The sequence below is a fragment of the Falco biarmicus genome, chromosome 3 (genome assembly GCF_023638135.1).
Source record: "Falco biarmicus isolate bFalBia1 chromosome 3, bFalBia1.pri, whole genome shotgun sequence".
Taxonomy (NCBI): domain Eukaryota; kingdom Metazoa; phylum Chordata; class Aves; order Falconiformes; family Falconidae; genus Falco; species Falco biarmicus.
In genome coordinates this window covers 75228661-75244264 of record NC_079290.1, presented here as the reverse complement: position 1 = coordinate 75244264, position 15604 = coordinate 75228661, and the positions used below count along the sequence as shown (strand labels likewise).

The 15604-nt window shown below is 39.8% G+C and overlaps 2 protein-coding genes across 4 annotated transcripts in view; one reads left to right on the top strand and one right to left on the bottom strand.

The window, feature by feature from the left end:
• The window catches only part of LOC130145587 (poly(rC)-binding protein 3-like), a 67660-nt gene extending 60472 nt beyond the window's left edge, over positions 1-7188 (top strand). For all 3 annotated transcript variants that reach the window (XM_056330570.1, XM_056330567.1, XM_056330571.1), the window contains one exon: positions 5062-7188. In XM_056330570.1, coding sequence (XP_056186545.1) covers positions 5062-5126 — 65 coding nt within the window. In that variant the 3' untranslated portion in view covers positions 5127-7188. The remainder of the gene's footprint in view (positions 1-5061) is intronic.
• Positions 2240-13862, bottom strand: ZNF830 (zinc finger protein 830). Its single transcript, XM_056330572.1, has 10 exons — positions 13704-13862; positions 13430-13529; positions 12319-12439; positions 11726-11759; positions 10175-10386; positions 9745-9835; positions 9015-9078; positions 5955-6035; positions 4559-4635; positions 2240-2656 (listed from the first exon to the last, which is right to left on the bottom strand). The coding sequence occupies exons 1-10, from the start codon at positions 13823-13825 to the stop codon at positions 2473-2475; spliced, it is 1086 nt and encodes a 361-aa protein (XP_056186547.1). The 5' UTR covers positions 13826-13862; the 3' UTR covers positions 2240-2472.
• Between the last annotated feature and the right edge of the window lie 1742 nt (positions 13863-15604).

The window sequence follows — 15604 nt, the reverse complement described above, 5'->3', positions numbered from 1 at the left end:
AGTAAAGTTGGGATAATTCCCTCTTCCCCTTTACAGCCATGCTACAACCACTGCTAAAAAGCAGGATGATTTATTGACTTCTTGACACAACAGCACATGCACGTCAATGTAATGTATGAGGCAAATAGCAAAGTCACTCCTATCTCTTCACAAAGCTCTCTAAAAGCTTTGTTTCGGATGCTGAAGAAACATACAGTTGCACACAATAAGCTGTATAAAACTTGTATACAACACTATTTGTGCATCTGTGAGGTTCCTCCAAAGAAAAAAGCACCAATTCCTAACCAACCAAGAGGGACCAATGCTGGCAGTTACTTCCTCAGCAATACATACACACATTGGCTTGTCCACCATCTTTACTCTCTCAACGGAAGTCATGGAAGGATAATGAATAGCGTGAGGAGTGATCTGGTGTTTACTCTTGCCATCTATTCCTACTAATTAAAACAATGGGCTGCACTGGTTTTGGATTTGAATGAAGAAGCTCCCTGCACTGTAGCTAAACTCACTGCCTTTAGCTTCTAACCACGAGGTATCTCTAAAGAGGGCAAGTGAATGAAAACAGCTAAACTGTTTTAATGCTCAGTTCCTTTCCTATTTATCAGCAGCTGAAACCGTGATTTGCAGACTGATGTGCAAAGTGAAACTAAAGTTACAGATATATGCACAAAATGGATGTGTAAGTTATAAACTCAGAGGTTAATATTTTTATATTGTAAAAACACGTATGTCCATGACTATCAGTAAAATCTCAGTTTAACCACCTGTTTCTCTGACATTGAAGCCCAATGCAGAGAGTGGTTCTAAAGTTCAGTTTTAACAAGCTAGTATGTGTTGGTGAGTGAGTTTGGTGAAAAGCAAAGATAAGCAGAACTATTAGAAATTTAGCTTAGTTCTTCTCAGAGTGAATTTGGGAGGACTGTCTTTTGGTTTGTTTTTTTTTAAAAAAAAACAAACCCCAAAAAACAGTCCATCTGTTAATATTGTACCACACTCTCAGCTGAAAGTTCTCTTGATAGCGATAAATGCATCTAGAGCTCTTTAACTACAGCATGACAGGTACCTTATACATTAATATTCAAATGTTTCACGCTATAGGAAGACATTTCCAGGTCTGGCCCAATTAAATTTTCTCCAACTTACCAAAACTTTAATTATTTGTTTCAATACTCTCTGAACATTTCTGTATTTCAACACTCTCTGAACGTTGCTATCTCAACAACAATACTAATGCATCTAAGACTGCAGTGTTATGTCAAACATTTTAGCAATAACAGCTACTTACACTCATGGTTATTGAATCAACCAAAACACCAACGGCTGTAAACCAGCATATGTGAGCAGGAATAAATGGATGCACCAAACTGCTTGAATTTTGACAGCTTTATAAATATAAAGAGCTGAATCCAAGGATCATGGAAAAATCAAACCACACACTTTTCCTATTTTTTCAGAAGTCCTCAGCAAATTTGAAATGTTTTAAGATTGGCAAAAGTAAAAAAATACACTCTGGCTGGGGGAGGGGGAGGAAAAGACACTTACCAAAGCTCAAGGTAGTTCTGCTTTCTATGTCCTAGCCTTGTCAAGTCCATCAGTTCTTGATTTTACTTCATCTGTGTTTATCAGAACAGAAATCAATTTTAGATGCTCTGTGCCCAAGATATCTTAAGAAAACTTCTAGTATTTACAGCTAGAGAAATGATTTTACCTCATCAGTTTCCAGTGCAGTACCTCCCTCTCTAGCATTCTGTCACCCTTTAATGTAGCTAGGCAAATATGTAAACATTGTGTTTTCATCCCTCTGGTTCAAGAAAAGTGAGGTATGCTACACTATGGCTGCGCTAAACAAAACAAAATACTATGAAGAAAAATACTTAGAACTGCCTATGGCACATCACAGTGTATATACACTGTGGAGAAGCTGTAGCTCAACGTTTCTGAGCTTGGTCCTTACACAGAGAAACTGTAACAGATCCTGAAAAAAAAGGTACATATTTTATTGGGAGCTGGGGCAACAGATGGAAGAGCACTTAGAAATTTTAAGATAACATATATGTGTAATATTTTCCTTTCCCTAACCCCCCCAATCTCAGAAAACTCTATAAGCTATCACTTTTGCAAGTAATTTACTTCTATATACAATAACCCAAGTCTCAAAATGACCAGATAAGATATATCTAATCTTCCAAAACCTTAGAGATTCTTCAGTTACTTATTAATTCTATTAAAATACCTCTGGTAGGAAACAAATAATTTTAATAGGAAAGATGCATTCAATATTGTAAAACATTTGAAATATACAGTTTTTACAGCAAGTAATACACCACTGTAGATCTATAAAGATTTTTTTTAATACACTTGGCTCTTTACCACCACATGATCCTCTTTAAATAAATATTTAACAAAAGCATTTCACTTCTAACAATGGAAGTAACATCACGGGAAGATATTATCAACCATGATGCAGAAATGCTACAACAAAGCCCCTTTCACCCGCCAGTCTTGAGACAGCAAATCCTGCAATTCTTCTTCGTCTTCGCTACCAATAGCTTCATCCTCTTTCTCTTGTGTTGCTCTTAATCTCATGGCTTCCTTTAACTTCTCCTTCATCAGATCCTGGCGGTTACGCAAAAGCTCAACACGGCGATAACATTCACTGTTGAAAAGTAAACCACCTATTAACACTTGTGGCCTTTCCACATTAACTATAATTTCTACAGTGCTGGATTTTGCTTCTCCGACTTTGGATGAAGCAAGCTCCACAGTTTCCCATCAATTAAAAAATAAGCTTTCAATACGCTAGCGTACTTTCTCTGTGTTAATCAAGTGGAAACAGACCAGTGCAGAGAGGTGTGGTCAGTTCTCTTAACAATGAGATCTAATTCAAACATTTAACAACTGCAATACCACCACAAATAATTTTTAAAAAAACACACTGAATCAATATCCACTTCTACACTGGAAGAGATGCCATTCTTTGCTCCACTTACGGTTTTCATAAAAAGATGAGCTATCAATCAGCTATCAATTTGATAACTTAGTGGTGGCATCTCTGAAAATCGAAAATCAGCACAAGTGTTCAGATTCTTTATGTGCTTACTGTGTGCTGTTACAAAACATTTTAAGTGAACACAATCCACAAGTTTCCGTTTTCCATTTACTTAACAAGTTCTGTCCTTGAAATATGTTTTATAACAATTATTCTAGCCATTTTAACAGGGTATTTTGTTGAAAATGCTAAGTAATATCAGCCTGATTTGAATATATCTTTCCTTCCTTCATTCCTATTTGCTAGGAAAAGTCAACAAGGAAAAACTATTATCTAGATCCTATTTCCCCTTGTGTTTCTGCAATAGGATTACTTACAGGCAGTCACAGCTGAGTATTTGAAGGCTAAGGAAAACATGAATGTTACTGAAATTAATTTGATTTTGAATTTAATTTGAAGTAGCCTGCACTTAAATACACTCAGAGGACAAAGCTACAAAAGGAGTATTTAACAATTTGGAACTTTTCTTCTGGGGAAAAATAATTGTGGTAACAAACTTGAAATTCTCTACAAATTTCTGAATTTGGTTCTATGTTCTACAGCATCCTAAGCTACTGGGGAAAATGAACGCTCAAAGACAGCCGGGCTTAGCTCAAGCCCTCTCCAAAATCACATGAGCACTGTTAAAAGACATTCCTGTACCACCAAAGCTCAGTTTGAATCCAATGCTGTTGTTACTATATGCTAATTATCTGTAGCACATAAATCTGTCCAGATGGTTTAAGTGTTCCTTTAATTTTTAGTGTCTCCTTTTTGTTGCAAGGTTCATTAAAATCAGAATTCATTTTTTTCTTTTCAGTCACTACCATTGCTATAATCACTGTTAATCAAATGTTAAGCTACATAAAGATGGTGATAATCTGTTCCACTAAGCTGTATTTCAGGTTACTTAAGAGTTTAAACTAATGCTTATCCAACCGCTACAGCTACTATTTCAACAAAATGAACAAAAAAGCCCCAGTTCATGCAATGAAGTGCAACATTCAAGAAAACCTTTAAGTACACTTTTATTAGAAACAAGGAGAGTTAGTCACAGAACAGGAAATTTTCAGTCCAGCAAATCAGTGGTGAAAACACAAATCTTGTTATTAAAATTTTAATTGCAGTACAGAATATCAGACTTTGTTTTTTAGAAGTGTTCACATAAATTCTATATCAATCAGAATTCACAGAGAAATACAAAGGAAGACATTTGAGAGAGGGAATAGGGACAGTTTGTTAAAAGAATTTGCCTACTATTGCTTTACTTTGCCCATGCCTGCTTGCTGTACTTTCAGTGATTCCAGTGCATCCTCTCTTTGCAAATAATTACGTAACTTTGCACCAGAATTCATGCATTTATTAGGTATCACTCTGTAATTTGAAGGAGTCTGTCCTTCAAATATTTAGTGATTAATGACAGGTAATATCACAGAAGAGTAACATTAAAAATGTTTTTAGCACTCTAGTCAAATAGTGACACATTACTGCTGGAGAACAGAAAGTTGGAGGAAAAATTGATCTACTTACATCTGCTCATCAATTTCTCCAATCTGACGATCTAGTCGTCCCTCCTCATCATCTTCTGCCACTATCGCTTCTGAAATCTAAACCAGAAAAGCACTAAGAAAATTCACCTTCATCCTCAATTCCACTGTTGTTCCTTTTTGATCTCTGTGTCTTTCCTTCCTCCCCTCTACCTCCAGTCAATGTCAGTCTCCTATACGTATACTCTCACCTTCACAAAAGACTCTGGAGGCAAATACAGAAAAAATCTGATCTGGTTTAATTTGAAGTAGAAATGTTTTTTCTTAAAACTAAAAGCAGTTTGGCTGCTTTGGGGTTAACCTTTCAAATTTTTCAATATACTACTATTTGAAACTAAGCATAAACAAACTACGTGCATCCAAAGTCTGAGGTTGAAATAGGACTATACCCCAATGCCTGGAACTTAACTACACATGCTTATTGAAAGTATTGGTTAAATATTCCCACTAGATCCCGAAGTGTTTCTAATCTGTTATTTTTTTCAGCATATACTTTCTCAAATCTGAATGTCTGGGAGATGCTATGCAATCAATGGTCCACGCATAACTGAGAAGATTCCTTCTAAGCTGAAGAATTATCTGAATGGCTAATGCTAGCAAAATGTATCCACCACCGCTTTTGTATGAACATTCGCTCTGTTTATAGTGCTGACCGCTTTAAAATGAGCAACAATAATTTTTTTTGCACCACTTTTCTTAGCAGCTGACATATAAGCAATTATTTACAATTAAAATTTAAAAACTAGCAAATACTCTAAAGGAAGATTGAGAACACCAGGTATCTTTAGTGACAGTTTGATATTATACAAAAGGGCAGATAAAAACCTGTTTCGGGAAGACTTTCCATGCAATGCTAAACAGTAAAAAATGGAAGTACAAAAAAATTGTGACCAACTTCTGTGTCACATGCACAAAATCTTTTGTCACTTTCCCAAATTTTGGGGTTCCTTTCCAGAACATGTAAATTAATCATAAAACCCAGGTTACCTATACTTTATATGAGTGGTAGTTCGTTCTGTGTTTTTCAAAGTTGAATATGAATATATCTCATCTGATGAGCCCACAATTATGTCCTCTTTGGATACAGGACACTGATCTGAGATATATGCTATCTTATTTAAATACAATTTAACTAATGTAACTAGATATATATCGATGACTGGATCCTGACCAAAAGCTTTTTCAACTTAATTTCCCTTAAGTGGAAAACAGAAGGAACCCTTTGCTCATTTATAAAGTGCATTTAACCACAAACTGCATTGCAACAAACAGCTGAGAAATGCAGATTTCAGTCATTCTGCTGCAGAGCTGCATGAAACTGTTGTTTTCCTTACTGTGTATAGTATTTAGAATCAATAAAAATAGATTCCATTACTTACTGTGTTGACCTGTCGCATTGCCTTTTGAAATTCATCCCATTCTTTGTCCATCTGATCCTTTGGAGCATCAACTTTTCGCACCTAAGGAACATGAAAAAACAAGCTTATTAAAAGTTTATGTCTAGTAACTCTTTGGGGCACTGTAAGACACCTGAGAAATCGGACAAATTACGCTGTGTTCTCAGAAAAGTCAGGTCAGCATGCTTCAGTTTAGCTAATGTATATGAATAAGAGAGTGCAGCTGCACAATGATTTTGGTGGAAAAATCTGACTCTAATCCTGGATTAAAACAACATCCTTGACTGCAGCATTAAAGAATAATTGACTAAGAATGGATGGTGTGGAATGTTTGGAGTCACAGAAGTGACTAAGTCTGTTAATTTGATGGTCTGCAATTTCACTATGTCAGGTGATAACCTTTAAATTCTTCTGTAAACTGCCTGTTCAATCATATATAGTAGCCATCTCACAAGCCAAAAAGCAGTGGATTATTTGCCTTTGGCATAACATAAAATATCAAATGATATTTGTCGCTAGTATGACTAGTGTTAAGACAGTCTGACTATATTTCAGATCTAGTCTAATTTTGTTGGCTAACAGAAGAAATAGTACAGCTACATACCAATTTTTAACAACATGCAAAGCTTATTCTTCTGTGGTAGGTGGCATTAATTACTAAGAGAAGACTGAAAAAGTAGTAGCTGTAAGAATTCACTTAAGATCTACAACTAAGGTAATCAAAACTCTGTTAAAAACAAGCAAATAAACAAGATAATCTACCTGTGTGACCAAAACTTCCACAATTCAAGACTGGAAGATGTGGTACATAACATGTGTTAGATGACAGATTATGCCTGGCTCTGGACTGGGTGGAAACTAAGCAGTTTCAACAGAGTAATTCATGACACCATCTTTTTGCATTAGTTTTGTTTTTTCTTTATTTGTTCCTCTCTTTTGGTAACACATCAGTCATCATGATGGTAAAGACAACAGTTTGGTACATTTTATTCCTGAATGATTATACAAAATCCAGTAGTATGAATTAAGTTTGTAGAATAAATTAGAAGCTTCCAAGCAAACTACATACTGGGAAGTAATAGTCATCATTTCATTTTCTGTTCTGTGATTATTTCTATCATATGTGTATGTACTGTGTTATTACGCATTGTGGTTGTCTTTTGTAATTCATAATTATTTGTATTTCTTACAATAAATTTAAACACTAAAGATATTATTTTTCCTTGAAATATTTATCTAATCCAGAATTTATATGCTTTACAAATTACTAATGTAAAGAATTAATGTTTTTCACACCCACAATATCCCTTCCAAAGGCTCACTGTTAATTCTGAAAATAATTATTTTGTGTATGAGTCCAGCAAAGAATCACTGCAGTCATCTCAGTATAAGCAATGTCACGAATATTTTCCTTCCCCTGCATATTAGCTAAATTTAGAAAGGGCTGATTAAAAAGAAAGAGCACCTGCAAGCAATTCAAGGAAGAGCTTGTTGGAAAATGTATCCACTTGTAGATTTTAGTAGCCAAGGCGATGACCAGAACAAAAAATCACTAACCCATGTTCTCAGAGATATAAGCAGATTCTCCTTTGTCTGCTAGGCAATCCTGCTTTGTACAAGCTTCCGAGCTCATGGTGAAACTAATTATTTGAAAAATTTAACACTCCAGTTAGTCATATGCAAAAGAAAAAGTGTGGCTTTTTCAGCTACATATTTCAATGTTCAGAATGTCACTATTCAAAACTATTCACATATGCCAGCACGTGGGCATGAGTGGTGCCTAAAGAACCTTGCCAGAGCAAGAGATACCAAAAGCTTGTAATTGGGACAGTGGGACTAACAGAACATAAAGCAGCATTATTTGGAAGGTGTTCAAATCAGAATTCATGGCTCAGCCTCACAATCCAATTTAAATACACCAGCAGCCTTCTACAGTGTGAACAATATGGAAAATACTCCAGGAAAACAGAAAAGACTTTGAGCCTACAACACTATTATTTCAATAAACAGAGCAGGAAAGCCATCAAATCTGTGGGAAATTTTACAAAACAAACAAACGAAAAAGCCCCAACAGCAACAAAAAGGGTTTCTAATTCAAATATCAGTATTTATTTTGGTCATCATTTGCTACTGTGCAAGTAGTATGAATGATTCTGATCCAAACGTCAAGATTTTTAGTTGTGTTTTTTTGAGATGCATGTTGAATGCATGCATTTCTTTTCCGAGCACCAAAAAAATCCACAGTGGTAGAAGACAAGAGGGCTGAAGACCAAGTTCAGTGTTGTAATATGCCAGTACTAGAGATTACAGCGTATGCCACAATCTAGCTATTTTCACTCTTAACAGGATGTATAGCATCAGTCACATAGAACACTTTTCAACAGGATCTTTCAAAGGACATTACAGAACTATTGTTACATCCTTAATTCCAAAGCAGAACTGGATACACAAATTAGGTGAAATGCTTTTCCTGGGGTGACTCAAAAGAAATAAAAGTAACAGGTGGACTGTTCAAATCTCAGTCCAGCATTTCAATCAACAAATAACACTTCTTCAGTCTTCTTTAAGAGCCACAAAGGAACCACAATCAAAAGTATCTTCCGAGAGTTTAACAAGCTTTTCCCACCCACCCCCATCCCTTTTTGTATTTTCTAATTAATACAGAATGAACGGTTCAAAGCTGTGACAAGGCAGGTTTAGACTGGACATTCGGAAGCATTTCTGTACCAAGAGGGTGGTCAAACACTGGACCAGGCTTCCTAGAGAGGAGGTTTATGCCCCATGCCTGTCGGTGTTTAAGAGGCATTTGGACAACGCCCATTAACAACATGCTTTAACTTTTGGTCAGCCCTGAACTAGTCAGGCAGCGGGACTAGATGATCGCTATAGGTCCCTTCCAACTGAAACAGCCTATTCTATTCTAAATAGTTCATTTTCTTACATTCTGATATGACTATTACCTGGAAAAGCATCCCTACTCCTCAGAAAGCATTACAACTGGCAGAAATAAATCCAGAAGCACAAAAAGATCATATGACTTACTTTTGCATCCACTTCAGGATCATCAAAGAAACCTTCTGGCAAAGCTTCAGCCGTGTTTTCTTTCCTGAAATGATTGACTACTATTATCCCAAGTTAACACTTTACAACCTGCTTTATTGTAGAGTTAAAAATAGTCGAGAATAAAATCCATAATCTTGTAGAAAAGGACCCAGAAACAGAGCCAGTTCTTTATGCCCCGAGTATTACCTACAACCATCAAAACTTTCTTCTTCAGCATGGTCTTTCCTAACTTAAGAGAAACTACACAGACAGGTCTAAATCTCACTGTCACAACAGGAGCTTAGGTTTCTTAAACTATTCTTTCCAGTGCACTGAGTACCCAAACATTTTAACAGCACAGTCTGTACTTTTGAAAACCTAAACCACTGTCTAAAAAGTGCTCAAGTGAAGTGAACCATTACTATAGAACAAGCAAATGGTTTTCTTTAAACTGTTAAAGCAGAGGTTGCCATTAAGCTTCCAAAGTATCTTGCGTTAAAATTTCCAAATAGAGATGTCTGACACTGTATGGCATTGCTCCATCTCTTATCCTACCCCTATTGTATGAAACACCTGTCTGAAATAATGCTAGATGCTACACACACACAAACTATGCAGAATACAAGTTGACAACATGACATATTTCTAAGTGATCACTGTCTGTATTTCCTGGAAGAGTAATGTTTATTTACAATTCCCAAATCCATCAGTATTTGATTTGACTGCTTACCTTTCCACTATCTTCTCCTGTATCTCTGCTTTCTGTATGGATCCTGAATGGGAAACTATAGGAGCGGCTGTAGTTTTGCTGTCAAAGAAGTCTGTAAGAAAGGACAGAAGCCTATGAACAGAAAGAACAACTGTTCAAGCTTCTTCATAAAATTCTGACTAGACAGGAATTTCAAATAACACCTTATAGAATCAAGGGAAGAACAGCCAGACATTATTTCACATGACAACCTCAAACAATTAGAACATAAATCAGTAAGCATGCCAAGAAAACACCACGCAGTAACAAGCCATCAAAGAACCTCCTTTCTCTGCTTCCAACGTTACACACCCTAACCAGCTAACAGCAATAATTAGAAAAATACATGAAAACCACTCCATCATCACAACACAGCTTCTCCTTACTGAATCACTATTTCAGTCAGCGTTACCTGCAGGCAGAGAATTAGCTACTACTTCTTGACTTGGAGGTGTAATTTCAGCGTTATGCGTAGCAGAAGATTTGTCTGATTGATCTTGTTCTTCCTCTTCATCATCATCATCATCATCATAATTTCCTGACAATAAACTGGGACCTGGATCCTTTGAAAGCTTTTCATTTGCACTATCCTGCTCCATTTCATCAAAAAAATCTGCTGGTAGCCTAGTAAAGAACACACAACATAACTATTTCAAACTTCACACAGATCAGTTACAGTCTACCATACGAAGCCTATTCAATCTGTGAGCAATATGATTTTTTGGATAGTGTGCAACACCCTAAACCACACAGCTACCGATGTAACCACTCTCTGAAGGCAGCACATACTTGCTGCTTTCATTTGAAGTTTCCCAGAAACGCTCAGGTTAATTCTGAGAACACACTTCAGTTCCATTTCTGTATCTAAATACTGAATATCAGAAACATTAATAAAAATATCCCATAACAAAGCACATTGGGAGGAATGGCAGCTTAGGTAATTCTATGTCCGCAAAGTCATTTGCATCAGTATACCTACTGTGAACACATTAAATACAAAATTCATAGTTCAACGGCCACACTAATGTCATGTAAACCTTGATAACCTTCATGTATAACACAACTACTTGTTTTGGATACCTACTACTGCTCATAACTGCAGCTTAGAAGAGACACACAGGCTCAGCAATGAGAAAACCCAGATTTGCTTAGAATAGCTGCAGGCCTCCAAGCCAAACATTTTTCCAGGTTATATTTTAAAATAATCATACTGATCAGTTTAATAATGAACAAACAAACCTCTCAACTGTTAATTTTGTGCACATACTCAGAAGTTTTACAAGGTAACAACACATAGTATCTGTGCAAGACAGTAACACTTTATCCTGTGAAGAAGTGTACAGGAAACCTGCAGGCCTCATGTGATACCTAACAACCACATAAAGATGTCCAAATCCCTTCAGAAATCTTTAGTGGCAGTAAGATGTTTAACCCAATCTCTTGAAGTCATTTATATTTGCGAGAGTTCAACTGCATGATATGCATTTACAGGAATTTTCAGTAACAAAAAAAAATCTTTATAAAGATATGTTGATGACATTTTTTGGTGGTTTTTGTGAGCATCATTCAAATGTACAATTCAATATACATTCTAAATTTGTCTTAATTTCAAACTACCATCTCTTCTGCAGTATGCTAGCATTAGACTGCATGCCACAAGCTAGTTATTTTCACTCTAAGAAACTGTGTAATGCCACCACGTATTAATCCTTAAAGGTCCGATAGCGACAGTAAAAGAATTCCTGTTTTGTCAGAAACACTATAGTTAATACCAGATTTTCTCATCTGCACTGAGGAAGATGCTGCCATGTTCAGGAACATACACATTAGAAAATTAACAGGGATCTGCTAATCCTGATCTAAACCTTTACCCTTGGCTAGGAAGGAGAAACAAGGAAGAATAGGGTGAGAATGCAGCAGCTGGTACATAATAAGAAATTCTCATGTAGTAAGACCTACTTACCCAGATGTAGATGTATGTGGCTTTTCATCTGTACCTGTATAAAACCAAGAGTCACTTCTTACAATCGGTGCTTTTAAAAGAAATATCCCTCAGACAGACTCCTACTATAGCAGCAAGTTCACAAATGCACACCCAGATAGATAAGATTTCATATATTTACACGATTAGTAGCATCAAGGGAAAAAAATTAACTATCTTTCCTGTAGCATGAACTTTCATACCTGGTTTGAAGTAAACCAGTAGCTTGATCCCACTGAAAAGGAGTAACACCACTTCTGGGCAACCGCTTCTGCTGTTTAATTTACAATCTTTCTGGTTGTTTGGACCACGCCCACAGCTCCATGACCTAACTTAACCCAATAACCCAGATGAAAACTAGGTAAGCTACCAAAAATGCAGGTTTTTCTTGACCTGTGAACTCACAGAGAAAGAGCAAGGCAGACTTTTTCCCTTTTCAGTAGCAACAGGCTGATACTAACTCAAGTCTCACGCATCCACACTCACTTCCATGAGAAAAAAACAAACCAAAAACATTCAAGATGTAAAGTGGCTAGATTCTGGCAAGTGCTTGGTAAGTATTTTTCTCTCCTTACCTTTTATTCTCTTTAACTCTGTGTTGTCTGTATCAACAGTTTTTCTCTTGACAGGATGAGATGATGTGCTAGCAGCAGAACCAGTTGCTGTCTGCTTTGTACCTTTTAATTCCGCAACTCTCTGTAGGGAAGTACAAAATCCAGCAAACTGTCCTAGCAGGAACTTCTGGATTGCAGCTTAAAATACAGTGCTTTTAGAACAGTTTCTTAAAGCAAGTCAATATCTTTCTACAACAAGAGCACTGAAATAGACATCACGGATACCAAAACAAAGACCAATGTTCCTGTCAACCTCTTCTTGAATGACGTGACATGGGGGCAGAGGAATTGACACTTGCACAAGGGAGGCTATATGAGTGAGAAAGGAGACTAAGATCAGCGACACTTACAGCAGTAAGACACTGTAGGAAGGATCAGGAAAACTGGACCTATCCTAAGATCCTGGAATATTAAGCATCTTAAAACACAGCTGTAGTATTAAAGACATTAAAGTCACTGTGCCTTGCAACAACCATCTACTCAGTATGCAGCAATGAACTAGGAACCCCTCTGTTCTTTTGGTCTTTTCCTCATTACTTGTCTCTCAGTTTCCACTAAGAAGCGGCAGCAGAATTTAAAGGGATAAAAAAAATCTGATTTAAGGTTGCAAACAAGTTACAAGCTCCCTGAAATTGCTTCACAAATTCTTTATTTTTACTGCTAATTTATAAAGAAAAAGTAACACATTTTCTTAACCATGTGTAAGCTGCCACTTGATAACATACAGGTGAAAAAGCAATCCCAAGGAGGGTTTACAAGTCGGGGTCGCAGACAAGTGACAGTTGAAAGTTGTCGCTAACGTGGAAATAGCTTTACTTCAGAGCACGCCCCTTAGACACGGACCGTTCTCTCAAGTGCTGCCCTTTCAACGGGTACACAGGTTTCAAGAAGAAAAGGCAGCTCCGACATTCAGGCTAGTTCTGACACGACTCTCTCCTGACAGATGCTCAGCGGTTACCTGTCAGCGCGCACCCCGCAAAGCGGGTGCCCTGGAGCCGCCCCGCTCCCCCCCGACCCCCCCCCAGCGCCGAGCCGCCCGCGCCGCCCGGGCGGGAAGCCCCCGGCCGCTCACCTCACGGTGCTGCTTGCCCAGGGCGTGGGTCTGCCACAGCAGCTCGCTCTTGACGGGCGCGTTGCACAGCGTGCAGCTCAGGTGCCCCAGGCTGTTGTACGTACCGGCCGCCGTTAAGGGAAGCAGGGCGCTGCGGCACGGACCCCCGCCCGCCCGCCCCCCACCGCCCCGCAACGGCCACCCCCTCCCACCCGCCGGGCCGGGCCGGGCCGGGCCGGGCCGGGCCAGCGCCCGCGCCCGAGGAGAGGGCTAGAGCGCCCAGTGCCGAGGATATTTGGCGAAGGGCGAGTCGATCCGCTTCTTTCCCGCGTTCTGCCGCTGCTTCTCCCGCATGAGGCGCCGCAGCTCCTCCTGCCGCACCTGCTTCCGCCCCGCGCCCACCCCGGCCGCCGCCATCTTCCCCCGGCGAGCAGAGCGGCGGGGCGGGGCCGGGACCCGGACCCGAGTGACGCTGCGGCCCCGCCCCGCGACGTACACCGGATGGGCGGGGCTCCTGGTGGGCGGAGCTTCGGCTGGGGGCGCGGGAAGCGGAGCCCGGCCCGCCCGCCCCCCCCCCCCCCTCCCCAGCCCGCGGGGGAGGCGCAGGAGCAAAAGTAAGGTGATGGCAGCAGAGAAGCGGAAAAAAACCTTGGGCTTGATCAGGGTCTTCAGTAGTTAAAGCCTCTGGAGCACCGTCGGAACTAGCCAGGCATGGTACTGCAGCTGCGGGCCGCGTCTCTGAATAAATGCCCTTAAAAGTGCCGCAAAAGCCACCCCCCAAAATAAGTAAAAAATAAACAAGAAACCCAGTACACCCCGTACGTCCCAACCGGGAAAAGTGCTTCTAAAAAACAAAAACAGAAACGGCTTTTCTTGAAGCTTCAGCTCACGGCCAGTCAGGGTGACACCGCAGGCGCCACCCCCCCCCTCCCGCCCTGGCGGTCCCCCCGCTGGAACAGCCCGCACCGCGGCCACGGACAGCAGGGAACGCTCCGCATTTTATTTTTGCTTTTTCATTTATGAGAGTACAATAATATAACTAAAAAAAACCCTCCAGCCCCAAGTTCCACGGTGTTAAAACTCCACTCCAAACGACGAGTGCCCATTACAAGTCAAAGAAGCGTTACTCCAGGTTTACAGGGACACTGCCTTCAGGAGGACCCGGTCACTGGGGACACGGCTACAACCAGGCTGTGTTTTCCGCTGTTCCCAGAAAGCAAGCTGTCCCGCGGCTCCAGGCCCCGCGGCTCCCTGAACGGCGGATTTAGTTCCTCTCCCACCAGCCTGCAGGAGCTGCGGGAGCAAACGGGGCAAGGAAGCGTCTAATTCCACTTCCACGTTCGTCAAATGGCCAGAAGGCAAAGCAGAGGTGGGGGGGTGGGGGTGGGTGTAAACGCAGCCAGAGCAACACAGCAGCTGGAGGAAAACGATGGGGTAAGTGCAGCCATGAGCGCCTTTGACATGAGCAGGGCAAGCGGCTGGGGTGAGGAAATGATTCAGTCGCAAAGTATCACAGTACATCTAGAATACAGCATCAGTGAGAATGCAGATCTCAATCTTAAGCTGTATTAACGTTTACAAATACTGGAGAATATGTTAAATCTCTTCTTCCTTCCCCTTTCTCCCACAGCTGTGGTCTGCTGCAATTTCGAAAAGCACAGGAGTTTGCTTTTACTGAAATTTAAGGCTATCATGAAAAAATGAAGTGTAGGACCCCCCTTTCCAAACCAAGTATAAAAGTCAATCAACTCCAGGTCTTAGATAACTCTAAACACAACCATCCATTTTCCAAAGTGAATCAACACATTTTTGTATTTGGAAGACAGAAAATTTTATATTCCAAAAGCTTGTTTTCAATATACAGACTTATGTCCTAGAAACCAAATATTCCAATACCGTGAGTTACCACCATAAGGTAACTTCAGCTGAGGACACCCACCCTTTGCTGAATCCAGATGTGCTGGTGGGCGAGGTTCATCATCATTCTCTTTGCCTCAAAGTACCTGATTATCAAAAGATCTGCTGTGGAACATAGGAAAGTTAATCCACCTGGCTTTGAGACAGGCTGAGGATTTACTCACACAAGCACATCTCAAGAAGCAGCAGTTTCTGGGAAGGTGTGCTGGGAAGACGATGTCTGCCTATAGCCTTAGTGTTCTCATCCAAGAGAGAAAAATGCAAAGGAGCAGCAGAAAC